At 49.5% G+C, this 25088-nt stretch overlaps 1 protein-coding gene across 10 annotated transcripts in view; it reads left to right on the top strand.

The window, feature by feature from the left end:
* Positions 1–24863, top strand: part of ACACB (acetyl-CoA carboxylase beta) — a 127030-nt gene extending 102167 nt beyond the window's left edge. For 8 of the 10 annotated variants that reach the window (XM_074295570.1, XM_074295540.1, XM_074295580.1 and 5 more), the window contains 19 exons: positions 1594–1749; positions 2970–3173; positions 3840–3995; positions 4843–4965; positions 5053–5322; positions 6152–6249; positions 7270–7390; positions 8508–8618; positions 9607–9750; positions 11456–11576; positions 13141–13237; positions 14676–14772; positions 16566–16701; positions 17750–17927; positions 20756–20868; positions 21135–21295; positions 21698–21868; positions 22445–22581; positions 23289–24863. In XM_074295570.1, coding sequence (XP_074151671.1) covers positions 1594–1749; positions 2970–3173; positions 3840–3995; positions 4843–4965; positions 5053–5322; positions 6152–6249; positions 7270–7390; positions 8508–8618; positions 9607–9750; positions 11456–11576; positions 13141–13237; positions 14676–14772; positions 16566–16701; positions 17750–17927; positions 20756–20868; positions 21135–21295; positions 21698–21868; positions 22445–22581; positions 23289–23415 — 2721 coding nt within the window. In that variant the 3' untranslated portion in view covers positions 23416–24863. The remainder of the gene's footprint in view (positions 1–1593; positions 1750–2969; positions 3174–3839; positions 3996–4842; positions 4966–5052; positions 5323–6151; positions 6250–7269; positions 7391–8507; positions 8619–9606; positions 9751–11455; positions 11577–13140; positions 13238–14675; positions 14773–16565; positions 16702–17749; positions 17928–20755; positions 20869–21134; positions 21296–21697; positions 21869–22444; positions 22582–23288) is intronic. The other 2 variants (XM_074295608.1, XM_074295590.1) reach the window with 1 other exon arrangement.
* The last annotated feature ends 225 nt before the right edge of the window (positions 24864–25088 follow it).

Here is a 25088-nt window from a genome sequence, read left to right as displayed (position 1 = left end):
ATGTTATGCAGTATATGTCTAACATAATAATATGACATATTACACATAATATCGATATATAATATTAGTATATACTTATATATGCACTATTAATATGTAATGTTAGTATATAATGATGTAATCACAATATTATATATGATAATGCCTAATATATTATTATAATGCATTATACATAATATTAGTATGTATAATAATATACGTTATTATGTAATTTGATAATGTCTAACACAGTAATATAACATATTATATAATATTTTAATATATCATAATTATTATATAATAATGATATATATTATTATATAATTATATATTAATATATATCATTATTATATAATAATTATTAGGTATAATCATATTACATAACATTGTGTATTATATAATTATATATAATACACAATGTTATGTAATATGATTATACCTAATGTAGTAATATAAAACATTATACATAATAATATATAATGTTAGTAAATAATAATCATGCAATATTAATATATTAATGTTAGCATATAATGTTTAATAATATAATATTTAATATTACATAATATGGTAATGTCTAATATAGTAATATAACACATTATGTATAATGGTATATATTATAATGTAATATACAATATTACATATAGTAACATAACACATTATACATAATATTAGTAAATAATAATTATGAAATATGAACATATAATAATGTAATGCACAGAATTGTGTGATATGAACATGTCTAATATAATATAATAATTTACATAATATTAGTATATGTAATATACAATGATATGCAATGTGACAATGTCTAACATAATATAACATTATACATAATAATATATAATAATATCAGTATATAATGATGTAATACATTTTCTATGATATCCAATATAACAATATTATCATACATTATCATACATAGTAGTATATATAACACACAATGTTATGTAGTATATGTCTAACATAGTAATATAATATATTACACATAATATCAATATATAATAATATTAGTATATAATTACATGCAATGTTAATATATAATATTAGTATATAATGATGTAATCACATTATTATATAATATGATAATGCTAATATATTAATATTATAATGCATTATACATAATATTAGTATGTATAATAATATGCATTATTATGTAACGTGATATCTTACACAGTAATATAACATATTATATAATATATTAATATATCCTAATTAATATATCATGATATTAGCATATAATAATGATATATAATATTAATATATAATAATATAATACACAACATTATGTAATATGATTATACCTAATTTAGTAATGTAAAATATTACACATAATAATATATAATGTTGACACATAATAATTACACACAATATGAGTATATGATACTATTAGTATATAATATTATGTGATATAACAACATATAATAATAACAACATATACATATGGGACAGCGTGGTTATTCCCCACCATCAGCCCAAAGCCCGCTCCCTTTTAACAAAGGAAGACATCCCTTCCCCACCCGAGCCCACCGGGTCCCTTTCAGGAGGCAGGCTCCTCCTCAGGCCCTGGACTTGCCCCCGCCGCCATGTGACAGCCAAGCTCTTGTCCCCCGGCAGGAAGCCTCCTTCGAGTACCTGCAGAACGAGGGGGAGCGGCTGCTCTTGGAAGCCATGGACGAGCTGGAGGTGGCCTTCAACAACACCAGCGTCCGCACCGACTGCAACCACATCTTCCTCAACTTTGTGCCCACGGTCATCATGGACCCTTCCAAGGTCTGCCCCTCGGTGCCGGCCTCAGTGGGGGGGGGGGGGGGGGGGGGAGAGGGTTGGGGGAATGACCAATGCGTTCTAGCTTCCTGCCCTTCAGGAGCATTGGGAGGAGTGAGGAGCAGCTAATTAAAAGCTGCGAAGGGGCAGTTAATGGGACTTGTGGCAAGAAGGCAGCCTCCTTTCTGCTGCAGGGAGGTGTCTGGGGCCCAATCCACAGCCGCCCTTTCATCCACTTGACTGACACCGGGAGCTCCCAGATCATCTCAATTTCCCTAAAAGAGAGTAATTGTTGGATTGGAGATTGATGTTTGATATAAAAATTAAGTCCCTTGTGGAACTAGTTGGTATAAATGAATGAAAAAGTATTAAGTATTAAGTTTTTAATATTAAGTATATTGTTAAATTGTTTTTCTATATTTAATATTATTAACTATACTTAATATTAAAACTTATAATATTAAGCATATTAATGGATAATTTTACATTATTATTATTATTAATGATAATAATAATAATACTTGAGACAACCCGTCCCCTCAAGAAGCTCACACTCACAGTCAGGTTAGCTGTAGATGGCAAGCTCATCTGTCCTGGACGGGTGCCATGGTTTGGGGGTCCTTGGATTACTCCATTAGGTCGTCTGGCAGTGTGAGGGGGATCCAGGGCACAGCATAGAACTCGGGGGTTTTTCACTCAGAGAACAGACTGTGTGGTGGTGGCTGGGGCTTGCTGCTTCCTGGCCATCCCGAGTGGACCCTGGGCCAGCCCAGCCTCGGAGTTCTGAGAGCTCGGCTAGATCCTGTTGGCCCCGGGCCCCTGCCTGGGTGAGAGCCTTGCCTGGAGAGCTTCCAGCCCAGGTCTTTGGCCCTTGGCCAGTCAGAGCCCGGGCTGGCTCTGGACACACAGAGAGGGATCCTGGTAGCTTGTTTAACCTCACGAGACAGTATCCTCCTACAAGGGCTTTGTACAAGCAGTTCAGGTGACCCACTCGGGCCACAGGCTCCTTTTCTGTTGTGGAGCAGCTTCCTGTGGTTGGATGGCTGATGACTGAGGAGGGAAATCTCTCAGTGCTTTTGTGTCCTGTTTATCCTTGGGCTGATAAAGCGGATTGAAGCTGGACCAGCCAGCCCCCTCCCCTCCCCCAAGCTTCCTCATGGGCTGGGTCCAGAAGCCCCTCAGGTTGGGGGGAGCTCACGTGGAGGCGCGTCTCCTGTCCCTGGCAGATTGAGGAGTCAGTCCGCTCCATGGTGATGAGATACGGCAGCCGGCTCTGGAAGCTCCGGGTCCTGCAGGCCGAGGTCAAGATCAACATCCGCATGACCCCGACCGGCACCGCGATCCCCATTCGCCTCTTCCTGACCAACGAGTCCGGCTACTACCTGGACATCAGCCTTTACAAAGAAGTGACCGATCCCAGGAGTGGAAACGTAAGAAACGGGGCGGTCTCACGGTGGGCTGTTCTCCTCAACTTCCCCCTCCCAGCAGAGGGTTCGCCGATAAACTGAGGCTGGGGCTTTTGGGCCCTAGAAGGGACAGGCAGAGGCCCCGAGAACCCAGCCAGTCCACACGCATTAAGCGCCTGGTGTATGCTAGACCCTGCTGGGTGATAGAGACAAAAGTGAAATCCCCTCTGGCTTTTGGAAATCACTAGGATGTAAAAAAGTAAACATACGATTGCAGCAAGAGAGATTAGGAACATTCAGCAGACATTTATTAATCACCTTCTAGATGCAGGGCTCTACCCTGGGGATAAAAGGAAAGGATACTTGTTGAATAGGGGAAGAAGTTTGTTCCCAGGTAACTAAGGTTAGGGCCAGGAAAAGTGCTGGGGAATCATCCTTTGACCTCTGTAGCCCAGGGGGTTATAGTGCAAGTTGGACAAAGCCCTGGTGTCCCTGAAGGGCCCGTAGGAAAGCTGTCTGAAGGGAGCCACGCTTTCTGGGTGACTGCTTTCTGCCAATGGAACGAGGAGGGCAGGGAGGGAGCGGGAGCCGCCCAGGCCTTCCCTCCAGCCCCCATCCGGCGTCCTCCAAGGCAGCGCCCGAGAGGAGAGAAAAACGCCCGGGTCCGCTTCTGTCTCCCTCCCTTTCTAGATCATGTTCCACTCCTTCGGGAACAAACAGGGTGCTCAGCACGGGATGCTGATCAACACGCCCTACGTGACCAAAGACTTGCTCCAGGCCAAGAGATTTCAGGCTCAGTCTCTGGGAACCACCTACATCTATGACTTCCCAGAAATGTTCAAACAGGCAAGTCCCGGCCCTGGGTCTTGGGCCTCCTGGAGGCGGCCTCCCCGGTGATTGCCGCCGCCCTGCAGAGGCCGAAGGCAGGAAAACGTGTGCTTTAGGGGGCCTTGGGACGGGGGGAGGAGTTTGGTGGTCCCGTTACGGAATTCTAGGAGTCACTTAGGGGGTCTCGTGTGTGTCTGCACACACCCGTATGTGCATGTATGTGTACAGTTATGTTCTGAAATCCTTCTGTAAATGAAGTATGTCTTCTGACTTCCATTAGAATGTCGGCATTGATGCTCTTTCAGCCTCAGTTAGATGCCCTACTGTGTGCTGGGCACCAGGAGTGGGGAAGACAAATATGAAATAGTTCTAGTTGTATGGCCTACTGTGCGCTGGACACTGGAGGTGGAGAGGACAAATGTGAAATAGTCCCAGTTGCATGCCCTACTGGGCACTGGGCACCAGGGGTGGGGAAGACAAATAGTCCCTGTCTGTGGGGCAGATGATGAATTCCATGTAGTGGTCCCATGTATTTAAGTTTAAAGTTATATAAAATATAGCTGTTGGTCTAGTCCAGTGGAAATAGGCAGTACATTTAATCAGTTGGTCATCAGCAGGCATTTATTAAGCACTTGCTGTGTGCCAGGCACTCTACTAAGTTCTGTTGATACAGGTGCCCAGAGTGAAACATCCGTCCTCACAAGGTGCTGGGGGTGAAGGTGTGGGCCGATGAGCCCTTGTCCACTTCACCCGCGCCCATGAGGTGCAGGGAGGGACAGGAGGGGAACCTCCCCGGGGGCACAGGGCTCGGGAGTGTGCCCTGGGCCTGGCTGAGGGGCCGATACCCCGCTTGTCATCTCTGCAGGCTCTTTACAAGCTGTGGGGCTCCTCTGAAAAGCAGCCCAAGGATGTTCTGACCTGCACCGAGCTCGTGCTGGACTCTCAGGGGCAGCTGGTGGAGATGAACAGGCTCCCCGGAGGGAACGAGGTGAGGCGGTTGTCCCCGGCGGCCGCAGGGCTGGGCCCCGGTCCGGGCCGTGGCCTCCGTCTGTAGTCTCCCTCTCTCCTCCCTCAGGTGGGCATGGTGGCTTTCAAAATGCTGCTCAAGACCCGAGAGTACCCTGACGGCCGCTACATCATCGTCATCGGCAATGACATCACCTTCCGCATCGGCTCCTTCGGCCAGGAGGAGGACCTGCTGTTCCTGCGCGTGTCCCAGCTGGCCCGGGCCGAGGGAATCCCCAAGATCTACCTCTCCGCCAACAGCGGGGCCCGCATCGGCCTGGCCGAAGAGATCCGGCACATGTTCCACGTGGCCTGGCTCGACCCTGAGGACCCCTGCAAGGTGCGTCCCGGGCCCTGCCAGGGGGCCACCCAAAAAGGCAGTGGGAGGCCGGCCCCGTGCTAACGGAACCAGCCTGGCGCTGCCCAGAGTGGGCAAGGTCAGGGAGTGGGCAGGGGCCCTCCCCTCCCCTCCGACCAAGGTCCAGAAAGTCTCTGATTCAGCCCATTATCTCTGTTAAAAGGGCACATAAGACAAGGGAGGGGGTGCTGTTTCCTGGCCTCTGGAAACCCAATGGGGACACCCCTCAGGACCCTCTGGGGGCCCTTCCTCTTGGAGGCCGGACCAGGGACTTAGTGCTTTTAGATCCAGCAATTCCCCGCTATCTGCCTCTCAGGAGAGCCCAGAGGAGATTCAGCTCCTAAAAACAAAGCAGAATTCCCTGACTGACTTTTAAAACTCCTTGGGCTGCCATCTGCTCCATGGAGAGAGGATCCAGATCCTCCTGTTTGGAAGCCCAGCCTGACCTCGGCCATCCCACATCCTCAGTGATGTCACCAACCTTCTGCTTCAAGGCCGCCCATGCCCTGTCTCTCCTCCACCCAAACCCCAGCCTGGGAACCCCTCCCAGAGGTGCCCAAAGTGGCTTGGAGGGAATTCCCGAGAAGGCCTGCCTCCCCCGGGGAGAAAGTGACTGCCAGAAGGGGTCCGAGGCAAAATGAGGCTGGGAGTGGCCCTCCAGTCGGGGGGAGGGGGAGTAGGAAAGGATGGGCACAATCCCAGTCCAGATAGGTCTGTAGAGAGATAAGGACGAGGCGAGCCCACACAGCAGCAGAGGGGTGGGAGGGTGGAGCTGAGGAAGCTTGGGATAACTGGTGCGTTTGATTTGAAGGGATTTAAATACCTTTACCTGACTCCACAAGACTACACCAAGATCAGCTCCCTGAACTCGGTCCATTGCATGCACGTGGAGGAGGAAGGAGAGTCCAGGTGAGCAGCGTCAGGGCAGCCGGCCCCTCTGCCCACAGAGTTGCGGTCGCTGGGTCCCATAGTTAACAGACTCCAATTGAGCATCTCGTGGAATTCTTTGACTTTGACCTTTGACTCCTTGGGCTGCAATCTGCTCCATGGAGGGAGGATCCAGATCCTCGTGTGGGGGCAAATTGAGTGACTTGTAGGACGCTCCATGTACTTTGTTTGACCCGGTATAGGAACGTCTCTTGTTGTGATGGGATGGCCAATCCACAAGTATTTATTCAGGGCCTGCTGTGTGCTGGGTCCTGTGCCGGACTGCAGGTACACAGAACAATGTGATTCCTTCCTGCTGGAAAGCTTCTGTTCTAGTAGTTCTGTTCTAGCTTCAGGTCTGGTAGGACCTATCTAAATAGAGACTCTATAAATATAAATTCTAATTATTAATTATGTATAATAATAAATGGAACTAGAGACAGAGTTGTTTGTGACGAGATAGTCTGGGAGAAAAGGCGGATGAGGGTGAAGGACTGAAAGAAAGACCTTCATGTAAAAAGTGGTGATTGGCTTGTGTCTTATAGGAAGGGGGGGCACTGAAGCACAAGGAATGAGGGGGGATATTTAGGCAGGAGAAGCCGGATGTGTGCCCTCCCTCAAAGACCTTGCAGCCGAGCGGCCTCTGGACACCAGAGCTTGGACTACACTTCTTTGGGGCAGAGAGGGCTCAAGTTCCATGAGTCGCTGAGGATTCTAGACTTAGGCAATGTCAGAACCTTGGAACAGAGAACGCAAGCGGGGAGGGACCTAGAACTCAGGCTTTTTTATTTTCAAAACATATGCGTGGGTAATTTTTCAACACTGACCCCTGCAAAACCTCATAGAACTCGGGCTTAGCTAGGCCTAAGGTGGCCTAATTTGTGAGAGGAAGAACCAAAGCAGTGTTCTCTCCCCCATCCCCCACCCCCCACCGTCCTGGCCGGGGTCTGAATCTGCTCTTCTCTGCCTGTTCTTGACCTGACATGATCCTGATTTGGGCAGGTACGTCATCACGGACATCATCGGGAAGGATGATGGGCTCGGCGTGGAGAACCTGAGGGGCTCAGGCACTATTGCTGGGGAGTCCTCTCTGGCTTATGAGGAAATTATTACCATCAGCATGGTGAGTGTCCTCCTGGGCAGCCATCCAACCAGGGCCTCCCCTTGTTCTCCTGGGTAGCTGTCCGGCTGGGGCCTCTCCTTGTCCTCTTGGGAGCCCGTCCAGCCAGGGCCTCCCCTTGTCCTCCCGGGCAGCTGTCTGGCCAGGGCCTCTTCTTGTCTTCCTGGGAGCTCGTCCAGCCAGGGCCTTTCCTTGTTCTCCTGGGCACCTGTCTGGTCGGGGCCTCCCCTGTTCTCCTGGGCAGCTGTCCGGCTGGGGCCTTTCCTTGTTCTCCTGGGCACCTGTCTGGTCGGGGCCTCCCCTGTTCTCCTGGGCAGCTGTCCGGCTGGGGCCTCTCCTTGTCCTCTTGGGAGCCCGTCCAGCCAGGGCCTCCCCTTGTCCTCCTGGGCACCTGTCTGGCCGGGGCCTCCCCTGTTCTCCTGGGCACCTGTCCGGCTGGGGCCTTTCCTTGTTCTCCTGGGCACCTGTCTGGCCGGGGCCTCCCCTGTTCTCCTGGGCAGCTGTCCGGCTGGGGCCTCCCCTTGTCCTCCTGGCATCCATGTTGGTTGCTTCCATTTAAGCCTTAAGGGTGAGATGCTGTGTCCAAAATGGTCTTTTCTCAGTGTCCAGCCTTCTGGTGGAAGGTGACCCTGCCAGAGCAGGCCTTTTGGAAGGGAAGGTCAGGCCTCTGGGCCTCGAGTTGGCCACAGAGGAGTCCAGAGACTGGCTTTTTCCTGAAACAGCAAAAAAATGAAAGAAAATCCATAGCATCCTAGACATGGCTGGGAGGAGAGCTCTCATAAAATTTCTGAGAAACCTGGAGCCCCCCAGCCTCTCAGAGGTTATCACCCTCCTGGGCTCCAGCCAATCCTGAGCTCGAAAGGCTTGGCCTGTGGCCCTGGGCCCGAGAAGCCACCTCGCTGGGTGTGGGAGGGCTCGTCCCTCAAGGAGCTGCAGTCGGTAGATGGGTTCTGGCCACGGCAACCCTGGGGGGGGGGTCACCTGCTGAGCACCGGAAGCTGCTGCCCCATTCCAGCAGAGCCCCAGGCCCTTGACCATGGAAGGAGGCTGGCCGCACTGGCCAAGCCGATGCAGCAGACCCAGAGGTTTTCCAGATCTGACCCAGTCTCGTCTCCTGTAGGTGACTTGCCGGGCTATCGGAATCGGCGCCTACCTGGTGCGGCTGGGACAGCGAGTGATACAGGTTGATAATTCCCACATCATCCTGACAGGAGCGAGTGCTTTAAATAAGGTAACCAGGGCCCATTGTCTCCTGAGGGCGCAGGGAGGACGGTCATCCCCGCCACTGTCTGCCCCTTGTTCCCTGATTGTGGCAGTCTGGAGCTCTTCTCTGGGCCCAGTGCTCTTCTAAATCCTTCCTCCCCCCATGCTGGTCTCTCCTCCTCCCTGGTAGGGAGGCTGACCAAGCCTCTTGTCAGGAAATCTGGGGGGGGGCGGTTCATGAAGGTGAGTGGGTGTGACCTCCAGGGGTCAGTTAAAGGCAGACCTGGGGAGGAAGATGACCGTGGGGCAGGGAGGAAATGTGTGGACTTAGAATGGAAAAGCAGTATTAGACCGTCCCAGGATTCAATTGGGGAAGAAATACCTACAAGTTCAAGCTGTGGCCAAGCGGCTGCCAAAAACAAGGAGTTCCTAGTCCTTCCACAGCTCATTGGACGACCCTTCGTCAGGGTGACCCTGGAGGCAGGTACAGATGAGGCAGGATGGCCCCGGATCTCTCCTGATTCTAAGATTCTATGGAAGGAATGGAGTATAATAGCTTCCTAGATCTGGAGCTGAGAAGGGTCTTATGAACCACTGAGTCCGATGCATTCATTTTATAGATGGAGAAACTGAGGCTGAGAGAGAATTTAAGTGGTTTATCTAGAGTCCACAGCTCAGCTAGGAGCTGTCTGTGGCAAGAGCCAGGTTCAGGTTTATCCAGCTCCAGCAGCCTGGATTCCTGTGGGTCCCACCACTGACACAGATGAGCAGGAATTGCCCTGGCTACTTTTTGGGTGTTCTCTCATCTGTCCCAGGTTCCCCTTTCTGGTCATCTCTGACTTTACCTGAGGCTGTTCTAGCTCTTGGTTATCCTGCGATTGTCTGCCAGACACAGCGGTGGCCCTGCTGTGGCCGGCGGTCTGGACCAGCACATGATCTGGGCGCCAGCGGGACGAGCCCCGGCTGCCGGGGGCACAGACTGTTCAGGGTTTTACTGACTTTGGGTTTTGAACCAGGTCCTCGGCCGTGAAGTTTATACGTCAAATAACCAGTTGGGTGGCGTGCAGATCATGCATTTTAATGGAATTTCCCACATCACCGTTCCAGATGACTTTGAGGGAGTGTACACCATCTTGGAGTGGCTGTCCTACATGCCCAAGGTAAGACCGCAGAACGCAAGCTCAAATTACCTCTTAGTGTGTCCTCGTACAAATTCCAGTCTCTTCCCTTTCTCCACCATGGGCATGAATTATTATTATTAAGCGGGAAAGACATTGGGTGGCGCTCTGGAAGCTAGATCATCATCATTATCATCATCATCATTTTTAAAGTTTTTTTTATTAAAGCTTTTTAATTTTTAAAACATTTGCACGGATAATTTTTCAACATTAACCCTTGCAAAACCTTGTGTTCCATGTTTCCTCCTCTTCCCCCCTCCCCTCTTCCCTCCCCTAAATGGCAAGTAAATATGTTAAAACATGGTAAAAAATTAATCATCATCATCATCATCATCATCATCATCATCATCATCATCATTATTATTATCATCCTGTGTCTCTTCTCCAACACTCCCTGATTGCTGCCATCCTTTGTTGGCCTATTCCTGGACATTATTGATATCAATAATCACTCTGCCTCTTCTTTAACATCTCCTAACTGCGGCCATCATTTGCTTCCCTGTTCCTGGACATTGTTAATATTAATAATCACCCTCTTCTTCCTTCTTTCTCCTCCTCCTCCTCCTCCTCGTCTTCCTTCTTGTTTCTTTTTTTTTCTTGTTTCTTCTTTCTTCTTGTTTCTTCTTCTTCTTCTCCTCCTCCTCCCCCTCCTCCTCCTCTTCCTCCTCCTCCTCCTCTTCCTCTTCCTTCTTGTTTCTTCTTGTTTCTTCTTCTCCTCCTCCTCCTCCTCCTCCTCTTCCTCCTCCTTCTTCTCTTCCTTCTCCTCCTCCTTCTCCTTCTCCTGACTGCTGCCATAATTTGCTTCCCTGTTCCTGGACATTGTTAATATTAATAACCACCCTCTTCTTCCTTCTTTCTCCTCCTCCTCCTCCTTCTTCTTCTTCTTCCTTCTTCTTTTTCTTTCTTCTTCTTTCTTCTTCTTCCTTCTTCCTTCTTTTTTTCTTTCTTCTTCCTTCTTTTTTTTCTTCTTCTTCTTCTTCTTTCTTCTTGTTTCTTCTTATTTCTTTTTCTTCTTTCTTTTTTCTTCTTCTTTCTTCTTCTTTCTTCTTCTTCTTCTTCTTCTTCTTCTTCTTCTTCTTCTTCTTCTTCTTCTTCTTCTTCTTCTTCTTCTTCTTCTTTCTTCTTTCTTCTTTCTTCTTTCTTCTTTCTTCTTTCTTCTTTCTTCTTTCTTCTTTCTTCTTTCTTCTTTCTTCTTTCTTCTCCTTCTCCTTCTCCTTCTCCTTCTCCTTCTCCTCCTTCTTCTTCTTCTTCCCCCAACTGCTGCCATTATTTGCTTCCCTGTTCTTGCACATTGTTAATATTAATAATCACCTTATTCTTCTTCTTTAACACCCCTTGACTCCTGCCATCATTTGCTTCCCTGTTCCCTGGATATTTTTGATATTAATAATTACCCCATTATTATTATTATTCTATCTTTTCTTCAGTACTCCCTAACTTCCGCCATCATTTGCCGCACTGTTTCTGGGTATTCTTAATAGTCTCCTGATTTCATCCAGTCTCATCTAGGCAACATTTACTATTTAAGAACAGCAGAGCAGAGAAAGAAGGCTATACATAGAAGAAATTTGCTGTTTCACACTAAATTAGAATTGTGGAGAAAAAAATTATGAATTCTTTACTTTTGTTCTTCATAGGATAGTGCCTCAAAATGAGACTAGAGTATTTTCCTTTTTCTCTTTCTTAGGATAATCATAGCCCAGTGCCCATCATCACACCTACCGACCCCATTGACCGAGACATCGAGTTCACTCCTTCCAAAGCCCCCTACGACCCCCGCTGGATGTTAGCAGGAAGGTCTCATCCAAGTAAGCCCCTGCTGCCTCTCCAGGCTTAGGGACCTTTACCGATCTCTTAAGAAAGTCCGAGGTTGAGAGCACTCTTGCAGGTCGTGTAGAACATTGATTGAGGATGTCTGTAAGCTTTCTGAGAGGTTTCAGAAGCCATCCACCGAAGGCAGTGCCCAAGAAGGCACAGTAAGAACTGTCAGGTTCTTGACGTTCCCCTGGGATTTGGGTGGAGCCTGGGGATAAGCCAGCTGAAAAAGTTTTTGGCCCAGAAGGGGGTTCCCTTTAAGTGAAGGTTTTTAAATCCCCCATCAGAGTAGAAGTTACCCATCATCATTACCCAGATTATTCCACCAATCGGACTGCTGGGCCAGTGTAAATCTTCCAAGAGCTTATCCCAGAGAGAGATTTGATATCTCCCTTTTCTCTGTCCCTAGAGAGGACATCCTTGCCCTAGAAGGGGAGCAGGAGACCAATGCTGAGGTCATGATTCTGGCGGCTGGGAGCATGAAAGGCAGAGTCCCAGTCCCATTCCCAACATGGGACACAAGTCAGAACACAGCATTCTCCTCTATTTTAAATAAAAATATCTGGAGAAAGGAATCACCTGCTTGTGTTTTCAGTTTAAATTGTGCAAGTAGTCAAGGGAATTGTCTATTGGTGAAGTTCACCAATTTGGTGGAAAATTTCTGAACTGAGAGTCAAGAGAGCAGGGTTCCATTTATGGCCTGGACGCAACTTTGCTGTGGGTGATTCCTGTGTCCTCTGAGCTTGGTTCCCCCACATGACGATGCTTTACTGACTTGCCTCAGGATCATGGGAGGAAAGTGTTTTGAAACCCTAAAAAATTCATGCAAATGGTGCTCAGGATTATTCTCATTCTTGGTCCCAGGGGCTCCAGTCTCCCCTCTTCAAGTGTGATTCTCTCTCCTCACTTAGTGGTGAATTACTTGATTTTCTCTCCTTCCTCTGGGAAAAGGACCCTCGGTGAGAGGGTCATCGGGAGGAGCCGGGGGAATCTTTCTGTCTAGTCCCTTCAGCTTCTAAAGACAAAAAAAAAAAACAGCCGAAAATGATGGATCCTCCCTCCCTCCCTTCCATGCTACATTTGGCCCTGAGTGAAAATTTAAATCCTTCCTTGGAGATATTTTCATTTTCAGCCTTATCTCTCATGAAAGGACAAAAAGGCTAATATCCCCATCATGAAATCACACCTCAAAGGGATGGGAGGGACGGCTGGTGAGGACTCAGAATTTAAAGTCAGAAGAAGCTTTAGACCATCTTTTTACAAAGAAGGAAACTGAGTCACAGAGAGAGGTAGTTATTTATAATTAATAAGTTGCAGGACCAAAATTGGATCTGGGGCTCTGGCCCATAATGAGGAGATAGTAGGTGATGAATGATAATCTCCCAATTTGGGGTTCTATTTTTGTGGTTCCAGTGACACTTGGGAAGGAAGGAAGATTAGTGGTCTAGAAAAGCAGTTGTGTAGGGGGGGGGTCGGGGAACTTCTCAGTCCGTTGGTGGCCCCGATCTTGGAAAGAGCAGCCTCTGGAGCTCGAGCCTCTCTCCTTCTCTTCTCCAGCTGTGAAGGGAGCCTGGCAAAGCGGCTTCTTTGACCAGAACAGCTTCAAGGAGATCATGGAGCCTTGGGCCCAAACCGTGGTGACCGGCCGAGCAAGGTAATTCCCTCTGGATGGGACACCACCCTCGCCACGAGCGTCTTTCCCGGCCAAGAAAAAGCTAGGGGTGAAAAGCGGGGGAGATGAGCCCCTCTGACCCAGAGGGGAAAGGGCAGGGGTGAATGAAAAGGCATTGACTCATCTCCTTGTGTTCAGTACAGGGATACAGGTACAATTAGAAGGTTCCTGACTTCAAGAAGGGGCGAGACCTCTCAGCAATGGCAGCCAGGGGAGGCAGGCTGGGTTCGGGGGTCCCAGGACTGGCAAGCGGAGCCATGGCTCTGCTGTCACTGCCCCTCTGTGGGACTGGTTCGGTGACTGGGCCAAAACCGCAGGGGAGGTGGCAGGTCTTCAGGGTGGGCTGAGGTGAAATGTGGGCCAGATGCAGGGTTCGATGAATCTGTTCCCTTTTAGTCACTCCTCAGTTGGAACAGACGATCCCTAATCAGGACCAATAAGTAGACAGAAGTTACAGAAAGATGAATTCCTACTTGGCAACGTCTTTCTGGTCTGGTCTGGCCAAAACGGTTTGCTCGGAAGGTAGTGATCTCCCTGTCAGTGGAGACTCTCAGGGAGAGACTGGATGGATGCTGTAGAAAACAACAGGGTATTAGGGAAGCTCTCCAGTTCTGTGAATTTGGGGGGGGCGGCTCTTGATCTTTGTTCCTGTCTTCCCAGGCAGGGGATGGTTTTCCCTGGACCCAGATTATTACTTTAGATGCTTCTGGAATGATCCTTTGATGACTTTCTTGTGGAATTTGTCCTAGAACCCTAGAACGGAGACTCCTGAGCTCTCCTTAGTTTACCCTCCATGACCATCTTTTCTACCACAGCCTAGGAATATGGTGACCACCTTTCAGAGCTTCTGTCCTCCCTTTGAGGTGTCCTAGGGGCAGATTAAAATCTCAGGGATCCTCCTTGGAGTGTGCCCCCACCTGCCTGATCATGCCCTCTCAGTTACCAGCCTGGCTACCCCAGACACACTCTTGTCAGTGGTCTTGTTAGAGTTGAATAGGAAGCATCTATTAAGCACCTACTATTTGCCAGGCTAACTTCTAGTATGACAAAGAAAGACCCTGTCCTCCGGGAATTCCCTGATGAGAAAACAGCATGTAGACAGATGTGTACTAACTGTTCAGATGAGCTATGGACAGAATCAACTGGGAATGGAGAAGGCACTAGAATTAAGAAGGCCTGGGAAAAGCTTCCCAAAGAATTTGGGATTTTAGGGGCAGCTAGGGGGCGCAGTGGATAGAGTACCAACCCTGAAGTCAGGAGGACCTGAGTTCAAATCTGGCCTCAGGCATTTACATGTCCTAGCTGTGTGACCCTGGGCAAGTCACTTAAACCCAATTGCCTCAAAAATAAAGAATCCCTAATTGTGGCAGTCAGAAGGACCCCTTCCCCCAGTGGGCTCATGTAGCCATATGTCTTCCAGGTTGGGGGGAATTCCTGTCGGGGTGATAGCCGTGGAGACGCGGACCGTGGAGATGGTGGTCCCCGCTGATCCCGCTAACCTGGATTCTGAAGCCAAGGTGAGCATGGGAAGAAGGGGGAAAGATCTGAAGGGGTCAGCTGAGCAGGACTCAGGGGGAGGAATGGTCCAATAGTAGCAGTTCCAGTGTCTGACACTTTTACTCCAAAAATCCCCACCCCCCCAAGGACTTCACCTTCCCCAGATTGGTCTTTCCTTCCCAAATCTGGATCTCTCAAAGTCCAGATGATTCTGTCAGATCCCCAGAGAACATGAGACCTTCCCGTGAACAGCTCTTGCCTTTTTACATTGTACAGGCGTGTCAATCAGCAAGAAGCCAGTTGGGTGCTTACTCTGTGCCACGTTCTGTGTTGTGGGCACAGGGACAAAAACCGAGATGGCTTCTGCTCTCCATTCACATTATGGGGCGGTGGTACAAAGCTCCTGGGTCATCCTGAGGGAAAGAAATAGAACCTTGTTTTTCTGAGGCTGCTGCTGCTGGGGGTGATGTTTTAGGGATGGATATGATGATGATGGAAATTGTAGTGATGGTGATGATATTGATGACGATGATGTTGGTGATGGTGATGATATTGATGATAATGATGATACTGATGACAGTGATGGTGATATTGATCAGGTTGATGTTGATGTTGATGACAGTGATATTCATCAGGGTGATATTGATCAGGGTGATGTTGATGTTGATGATGATGATAGTGATGATAACAATGATGGTGATGGTAAAGGTACTGGTGATAATGATGGTGTTGGGGATGGTGATGATGATGATGATGATGGTGGCTGTGGTGCTGCTGCTGCTAGTGATATTGATGACCATGATGGTGATGGTGATATTGATGATGGTGGTGACCATGTGGGTGGGTTATGGTGGTGATGATGATGTTAGAGATGCTTAATGGCATTACTCCGTTCTCACAATGCTGCTAGGAACTAATAAGTAAATGACTCCCCATCAAAACTTTCCCCTTACTATTTCCGGGGGGAGCAGAACACCAGAGCAACAGTCAGTACCCTTGGGTTTCCTGTCCCTGGTTAAGCCTTGCCACTTACCAGCCTAGTGATTTAGGACAAATAATTCCTGACAATCCCAATTTCCCAAAGCTGCAAAAGGATTAGAGGAAGTAACATGTGAAAAAGGCTCTGAAAAATAAAGACCTGTACAAGTACAAGCAGTCAGGGCAACAAGCATTTATTAAGCACCTACTATATGTCAAGCACTGGATAAAAACTAACCAGTTCTTGCCTTCAGAGAGATTATCTTCCATCAGAAGAGGCATATCCATTTATGTGAATATACAAAATAAATACAAGGTGATTAAGGAGGGGGAAAAGCTATTTGAGCTGAGAGTGGAAGGAAAGCTGAGGTTCCAAGAGGTGGAGCCAAGGAGAGGGCATTCCAGTCATGGCTGTGCAAAGGCCAGCAGGAAGGACAGTTTGGCTTGGCCACTATGTGCATGGAGACCAATTGGGAAAGGCTTTGAAAGTCACGAGGGGACGTCTATAGCTGATCCTTGGGGTAATGGGAGCCACTAAGGCTTGAGTAGGGCTGATGGAATCCCATCTGTGCTGAATGAAGACCACTTGGGCAGTTCTATGGACAACAGCTTAGAGAGAGGAGAGATTTCAGGCAAAAAGATGCCAACTGGGAGGCTGAAGGAAAGACTGGTGTTCAGCTTTGGCCTTGAGCCTTCGTCATCACACACAGAAATGCTTTTTATTTATGGGGGAGATTCTTACATCAGCCTGCTATGGTAACTGGCCTAGGTAACCTCCACCCAGCGAAGTTTCCTTTTCCAGAAGTGGTCTAAATCCTCTTTCCATCTTTGACAGATAATCCAACAGGCAGGACAGGTGTGGTTTCCAGACTCTGCCTTTAAAACTGCCCAAGCCATCAAGGATTTCAACCGGGAGAAATTGCCTCTGATGATCTTTGCCAACTGGAGAGGATTTTCTGGGGGCATGAAGGGTAAGGAGGGAAGTAAAAGGAGCAAGTCCAGGCAAACATGTGAATGGCATCGGGGTGTGATCATTGAAAGTGGGGCCCGAAGCCAGGTTCAACCCCTCTTAGCTATGGGACTTTGGGTTGGTCACTCACTGCACTTTTTTAAGCCTCAGTTTTTCCATCTTTAAAATGGGAATATCTATTTGATCTACCTTCGAAGATTTTTGTGAGAATCAAATGAGGGAATATGTGTACTTTATACAAAGCATTAGGTAAATGGGAAGAAAAGTTTGGGTCCTACTCTATCAATCAACAAGTATTAGACACCTACTGTATCTCAGTCTTTGGTGATACAAGAACAAAAATTGAAGTCATCCCTTCCTTCAGGCACTTTATGTACTAATTTAACTCAAATATTCTCCTTGTTCTGGGAATTTTAAGAAGGGATAATGACAATCTATTGTCATTGACCCAGGAATAATTCCCTGAAGTATTCCTGTGTCTCTTCTCTCATCTGGTCCTCCCTGAGGCAGGTGAGGCTGGGATGGCCTTCATCTAGAGAGAAGGCTTGGGGTTCTTGTGTTCTTAGAATTCTTGGGCCTCCTTGTCTTTGGTGACTAACTGAGGCTTTGCTTAATTTGGCAAAGAATGAGAGAGCCAGAGAAGGTCCTGTGAGGTCTTCCAAGGCAGCTGGGAGTCCTCATGGAAGAAGCCCTGGCTGTGCATCTGTGTATCACAAGACTGTGTTGTTTATAAATGCTTCACTGACATGAAAGTTAGCAAGATTTATTTAACAGTTAAGGAAACATTCAAGTAGAGTGACTCACCCAGAATTCATTGAGCTGGAATTTAGGTCCTAGAAGCCTAGCTCCAGAGCTGGGACTTGAAATGATTCCTAAATAACCTGTCCCTCTAAATCTTGGGGTCCTATTATTGTGCTACAGGAAAAGGAGGATGAGGAGGGTGAGGTAGGGGCGGGGCAGATGGAGAGCTCTTCCTGTCGGAGGCGTCTCTCCAGGCTCTGGATAACCAAGCTGGCCGGGCTGGGGGTGGGGGGCCCTTCAATCTCCAGACATGTATGACCAGGTGTTGAAGTTTGGAGCTTATATAGTAGATGGTCTCAGACAGTACAAGCAGCCCATCCTCATCTACATCCCTCCATACGCTGAGCTCCGAGGAGGCTCCTGGGTGGTCATTGACCCAACCATCAACCCTCTGTGCATGGAGATGTACGCGGACAAGGAGAGCAGGTGAGCATGTTCCTAGGGGCTCTGGAGCCTTTCCTCTGGGCTCCTCTCAGGTCCCAGCCTTTTTGTAGCACCAACCAAGGGCAGAAAGACCCAAACACTACCAGCTTAAACCATTGTCCTAAGGAGTAATCGGCATTAATGAACACTGGGCTGGCTGGTTCCATCACCAACAATAGGGGATTGTGTCAGGAACCCTCGCCTCAGAATCAGGATCCTCATCCTGGCTCTGACTGTGACAGACTCAGTTTTCTATTTGACATTCAACTTCCTGAAGACAAGGACTGTGTCTAACTGAAATTTGCTAGTTTTCCCAGCATCTTCTATAGTCCATTATAGGTGCTTACTTAATGTATTTGAGGGTCCCAGTTCAGTTTCTTCATCTGACACAGAATCCTTCCATCCTTACCTGTTCTAAGGTCTCTTTTCCAGCTCTGACATTTTATAATTCCAGCTCTTCTTGGCAATAGGGACAGATGCATAAAATAGCGGTGGGGGCTACTCCCATGCTCATGCTACCTCTGGCTTCTGTTGTCATTTTTTTCCATCAGAGAATTAATAAGCATTATTAAGCACCTACTGTTTGCAAGGCATTTATCTAGGCAATGGGGACATAAAGACAATGTTCTCCCTCCTCGATATTCTATTGAAGGACCTATGTAAACAAACAAACTAAGTGCCCCAGTAAATTTAAGATAATTTGGAGGAACAGATTTGGCCTTTCATGTTGCCTCCTATTAGAATATGGACTCCCAAAGGGCCAGGTCTGTCTTTGCCTTGGGAAGCATGCAGTTGGTGCTTTTTCATTCGTTCATTCGTTCATTCAAGGGAAGACTATCTAACCTAACATTCTTATTGGGTGTGAGGTCCTGATCATGCAGCTCGAGAATGACAGAGCCAGGCCCTTGTATCACTAAGCCTTTATTGACTATCCAGTGTGCCAGGCACTGTGCTGGGTGCTGGAGGGCAAGGACAAAAATAAAACAGTTCCTACTCTCAGGGAGCTTATGTTAGAGTGGAGGAAGAATGAGATAAATGCACGTATAGAAATATAAACAGAAAAATGCAAAATAAATACAAGGCAGCATGGGAAGGAAAGACATCGGATGTTGGAGAGATCAGCACATTCTGAGACTTAAATCTGGATTTCCAGATGTGGAAACAGGATATCCCAGATAGAAAAATGGGCTAGACCATAAAATGCAGTCCAGGGAGTAGTAATACAAAAAAAATCTGGAGAAGATGGTTTGGATCAAGAGTCTAAAGGCCTTCAACAGCCTATTTTATCCTAGAGGAAATAAAGAGCCACAGAAGTTCATTGAGTGTCTGTCTAGCCTTGGACTTGAGAAGCATGGCTTTGGTAATTGTGGGGAGTTTGGGTTGGAATGGAGACTTGAGGCAGGGAAGCAAGAATTCAGTGAAGAGAGTCTGAACAAAGATGGCAGCCATTAAGTGGTGAGATATCAGATTTGGACAGCGATTGGACATGACAGGTGAGGGAAAAGAGGGAGCAGGGGAGAACGCTGAGATGATCAACCTAGGAGATGATCAGGAAGAGCGGTGGACTAAGGAGAAAATCTAAGTCCTGTTTTGGACGTGTTGAGTCCATAGACATCAAATTGGAAATATCCAATAGGGAACTGGAGATGGGAGAGGAAAAACTTAAGATTATATGGAGGTGACAGTGGAACCTGTGGGAGCTAGTGAGGTCTCCCAGTGTGGAGGAGAGAAGGAGAAGGGGTCCCAAGACAGAATCTTAGGGACTCTCCCATTTAGGAAGCATGATATAGATAAGAAGACTTAAGCCGGCTATGAGACGGGTCAAGACCCAAATAGTAAAGGAATGAAAAGTTTCCCAATCCTTACAAGTCATATTGAAAAGAAAAGATTTCCCCCCAAAAAAAAAAAACTCAAGAGGAGAAAAAGTTAAAAAATATGCTTCAATCTGTATTCAGACATCATCAGTTTTTTCACTAGGTATGGATAGGATTCTTCTACTCCTTCAGAGTAGTCGTGACCCATTGAACTGCTGAGAATAACAAAGTTTCTCATAACTGGTCATCCCAGAACATTGCTGTTACTTTGTATACATGTATTTCACTTTGTTCATGCAGGGCTTTCCAGACGGTTTCTGGAGCATCCTGCTCATCATTTCCCACAAAACAATAATGTTCCATGACAACCGCATACCACACTTTATTCAGCCAATCCCCGATTTCACAGGCATCCCCCCAGTTTCCAATTCTTTGTCCTGACAAGAGAGCTGCTATAAATATTTTTGTATATAACAGGTTCTTTTGCATGTTTGTCTTTGTACTTTTGAGTGTTCAGTGTGCAGTACAGAGCTGTTAGTGGCTTAATAAATGCATATTGTTTGAAGAGGATCTGGGACAGGGGTGGGGAACAATCATCCACTGCTTGAATTTCACAAGTTGATAATTTTGTATAACCCATGAATAATGATATAGACATACAAATAGCCCTCGAAGAACCACTCCTGATCTAGGAGGAGAGGGTGGTCACAGTGTCCTGTGCAGCAAAGAGAGTGAGAAAGGTGGGAATGGAGAGAGCCTTCTGGTCTAAAAATGAAGGGATTTTAGATACCTCTGGGCAGAGCAGTCTCTGCACCGATAGGCTGGGAGTTTGACTGCCAAAAACTGAGAAGGGAGCAGGTCCTGATGGACAATGCCGTCACTTTTTCTAGGGTCAGGCCCCAGATCTCCTGCCTCCCAGGATGGAATTCTTCCCAAAGACCCCCACTTTCCAGACTCCCCCAACGAGGTACCGGGTAATAGTTAGGATATCTACCCAAGTGGCTCTTGTTTCTTCAGAGGCGGGGTTTTGGAACCTGAAGGAACCGTGGAGATCAAGTTCCGGAAAAAAGACTTGATAAAAACCATGAGGAGGATTGACAGCATTTACATGAAATTGGTGGAACAGCTGGGTGAGTCAGAGAGAGCCGTGCTCTTCTCTCCCTCTCTCCTTCCTTCCTTTTCTCCCTTCTTTCCCTCCCTCCTCCTTTCCTTCCTTCCCTCCTTCCCTCCTTCCCTCCCTCCCTCCCTCTTTCCTTTCCCCCTTCCCTCTTTCTTTCCCTCTCTTTCTCTCCTTCCTTCCTTTCTTTTCCTTTCTACCTCTTCCTTTCCCTCCTTCCTTCCCGCCCTTCCCTCCCTGGGTAGTGGAGCTGACTGGAACCTTGTTGTCTCCTTGGAGCCACAGGGGCCGAAGATCTGCCAGAAAAGGACCGGAAGGACCTGGAGAGCAAGCTGCGAGCACGGGAAGAGCACCTGTTACCTGTCTACCATCAGGTGGCAGTGCAGTTTGCTGACCTCCATGACACGCCAGGGAGGATGCAGGAGAAAGGCGTCATTTCAGTTAAGGGAGTTTCCCAGCGTCCTTTGCTCCTTGGGCAGGAGGGGTGTGGTGTTCCACCTGATGGTCAGGGAAGCGGTGATGGGGGTAGGGCCGGGGGGTGCAGACAAAGCGAGGAGGTCCCTGGAGAGGCCCCCGAGAACCCCTCAGCCCCCTTGAGGCAGCATTTTCCTATGAGATCTTTCTTTCGTTGTTGAATTACACTTTAATGTGGAAACTCCCAGAGGCCATTTTTCACTGGGTATAAAACTGGCCTTCAGCACCCAGAATGTCAGCACTGGGGCCCAGCCTCCCCTCCCCTCCCGCCCCTGGCCTCCCCTCCCGCCCCCGGCCTCCCCTCCCCCCGCGCTCCCCCACCTTCTCTCCCAGGACCCGCTGCACTCAGGGCCCGGCTCCCTTTGCAGGATATTCTCGAGTGGAAAACGTCGCGCACATTCCTGTACTGGCGCCTCCGCCGCCTCCTCCTCGAGGACATCGTCAAGAACAAGATCCTGCAGGCCAACGGCGAGCTCAGCCACGTGCACATCCAGTCCATGCTGCGCCGCTGGTTCATGGAGACCGAGGGGGCCGTGAAGGTTCTTTCCGCCTTGGGTCTAGAACTGGCTAAAGCTCCCGGCCTCGAGAAGGGGCTCCGGGCTGCTTCCGGCAGAGCGTGGGGGGCGGGGCTCTTTGGGGGCGGGCTCCGGCTCAAAGGGTCTACCCCTGGTGGCTCTGGGAGGACATATGGGCAGCCCCCCTCCCCCACTGATTCTCTCCTCCCTGTTTAGAGTCCCTTGGGAGGATTCACTCTTTGAAGGGGGCGGGGCAGATGGGTGCGAGGAGGGACTGGAGGACCTCCCGCCTCCGCTCTGGGCGGGGCCTCCTTGCACCCCTGGGGCTCGTGAAAATTTTGCATCCCCTCCATGGTGGAGGGGGGGGGCACACGGTGCTTGCCCCCAGGAAGTATTTGATCTCTTTAATACTGGCCAGGCCTCTCCACGGTCTCCAGAGCAGCCCCCCCTCCCCCCAACGTCACTCCCGGAGCCGAGGCTAAAGTTTCAGAAAAGTCCCCAGAGGCCTCTGGGCTCTGAGTCAGCTCGGGCCGCGCCGTCCAGAGGCCCCGCCCACCCACCTCCCTCCGCCTCCCGCTGAGCCTTGTCCTGTCTCCGCAGGGATACCTCTGGGACAACAACCAGGTGGTGGTGGAGTGGCTGGAGAAGCACCTGCAGCAGGAGGACGGCCTGCACTCCGCCATTCGGGAGAACATCAAGTGCCTGAAGCGGGACTCGGTCCTCAAGACCATCCGAGGGTGAGCGGCCTGCCCTCTCCAGTCAGCTTCCTCCTCTTCTCTTCCTTCCCCTCCCCCTCTTCTTCCTCCTCCCTCTCCCCTGGTCTTTTCCTCCTCCCTTCCTCCCTTGTCTCTTTCTTCTTCCCCTTTCTTCCTCCTTCCTCCTCCCCCTCTTCCTCCTCCCCCTCTTCCTCCTCCCCCTCTTCCTCCTCCCCCTCTTCCTCCTCCCCCTCTTCCTCCTCCCCTTCCTCTCCCTCCTCCCCCCCCCCAGGGCCTGAACCACAGCTCCTGCCTGTGGACACGTCCACCTTTGGGCCTCCCCTGAGTTTGCGGCATGTGAAGGCCCAGACTGAGGGCATTTGTGCAGTGCACAAGCCCTCTGAATGAGGGTCTCCCCAAGATGGCGCCCAGCCCCCAGGGGAGGGAAGCTCCCCCTCAGTGTGGATCTGTTCCACCCTCACAGCCTTGGAATCCAGACCTGCCTCCCTAGTTCCCCCCTGACTCCCCTTCCACAGCCTTTCTGCCACGGTGCCCACCCCCTGCTCGCCCTCCCAAGCTCTGCCAGATCCCTGCCCGGCCCTTTCCGGCTCAGGCAGCCCCTCACATACTCCCCTGAAGCTCGGCCAGCCCCCCCCCAGCCCCTTTCAGCTTGGCCAGCTCTGCAGTCACCACCCACTTCGGGGGGCGGGCGGCCCCCTGATCCCAGCACTCTCATTCCTCTTCTTCAGGCTGGTTCAGGAGAACCCCGAGGTCGCCGTGGACTGTGTGATCCACATGACCCAGCACATCAGCCCTGCGGACAGGGCCCAGATTGCCCATCTCCTAGCCACCATGGAGAGCCCGGCCTCCACCTGACCGGGGGATGCGTGGGGCCAGACACAGTCCGGCCCGGGAGAGGACGTGCCAGCGGCCTGGGAGTGTCCGGCGGCAGCCACTGGCCGCTCCTCGGAGCCCCCGCCAGGCTCCCCCCCCCGGGCGTCTCTGCGGGCCTGGAAGAGCAGGCAGCCCCTCAGACCTCTAAATAAAGGGCATCCGTGTGGCGTTTTCATGCAGAGATGTCCGCCCGCCTTGCGCTGGGCACTGGTGTGTTTGCTTTGGCTCGAAGCGCCTTTGCTGCCTGGCCCATGGGCCCCGGGCCTCGTGGGGACACCGTCTGCAGACTTTTTTGTAAAACTACCAGTCTGGTTCCTCATTAAGGATCCGTCATGACCGAGGAAAGGGGACAGACTTGGGGACCCAGATCCAGAGGGGGCTGCAGGGAAAGCCGGCGGCTCTGGCCCGGCTTCCCGCCTGGCTGCCCACAAGGGGATCGGGAGACTTTTTTTTTTTTTTCATTTTTCTAAATGAAGAGGAAAAAATTGTTCTCAGGACAGCAAATACCAAATCACTAGGGACATTCATGGGAATTATTCTTAGAGAGGGATGATTTTTTAGGAGAAATGAAGTCTCATCCTGGCTCGGGGTGCATCAGGATCTTCAAGATTCCCTTTGTGGGGAGGGGGCGAGGCTGCCGGATGCTTCCTCCGGGGCTGGGCACCCACCTCTCTAAGGAAAGCACAGACTTTTTTGCTTTGTCTCGGAGGTTCTGGGCCATCCTGCCTGCCCTTCCCCAGGGGCTAGCTTGCCTGAAGGGCTGGAGAGTGTGCAAGGAGGGGAGGCACACCCCTTGCCCAGTGTCCACTTTGACTGGGCATCCCACAAATGAACCTGCTGCTAAGTTGCCTTCCTTCCCCCATCAGTGCCTTGTTACGGTGGGCAGGTGCCCACCACCCACCACCCAGCCAGCACAGAGCCTGTAGCCCAGGCAGTTTGAGGGCCCAGTGGGCCCCCAGCTGTTCTGATTTGATAGGAGGCGGATGGAGCCTGAGCTCTGGGCCTCTGGCCTACAGTAGCCAGAGCTTAGGTTGTGACAGGGGGTCCAGGGAGCCCGGCACTGCCTTGCTGCCCACATGCACCGTGCTGGGGGACATCAGGGACTTCCCCTGCTAGAGTCACGAGATCTGATTTCTCCCAAGTCCTGGCCAAAAGGGATGCCCGAGGACCGAGGCGCGTCACGTGTGGTGTCAGCCTATGAAAGCTCTAATGAAGGAATGGGGAAGGAGGGTCCCGATAATGGCTGTGTATTTCTCCCTTGGAGGGTGGGGGGCACAGGGGTGAGGAGGAGTGGGGGCTGCTTTGGGAAATGAAGGCTTTTGAATGTGTATGTGCGCACACTGGGCCTCCGGCCGAAGGTCATGCTCACCCTCTGAGGGGCGTCTAGACTAGAGAGGGAGGCTTCCAATAAATTGACCATGTTTTTCAGATGCTTTTGGACTTGGGCTCCTCATTCTGTGCCGGATCAGAGATGATTGTCTGTGTGATTTCTTACCTGTCTCCCCTTTTTAGTCCCGTACACCCCTCTATACACACTGGGGCGGGATCCATCCATTTGTTCATTCATTCATTCGTTCATGGCACCAGGCACAGGGGCAGACATTTTAGTAAAGCTGCCGCCACGTCTTTTAGGAGACCTGGGCCTTTGGGGTTCC

This window comes from Sminthopsis crassicaudata, chromosome 1 (assembly GCF_048593235.1).
Source record: "Sminthopsis crassicaudata isolate SCR6 chromosome 1, ASM4859323v1, whole genome shotgun sequence".
Lineage (NCBI taxonomy): Eukaryota > Metazoa > Chordata > Mammalia > Dasyuromorphia > Dasyuridae > Sminthopsis > Sminthopsis crassicaudata.
The sequence above is the reverse complement of the archived record's forward strand: the minus strand, read 5'-3'. Positions and strand labels throughout refer to the sequence as shown.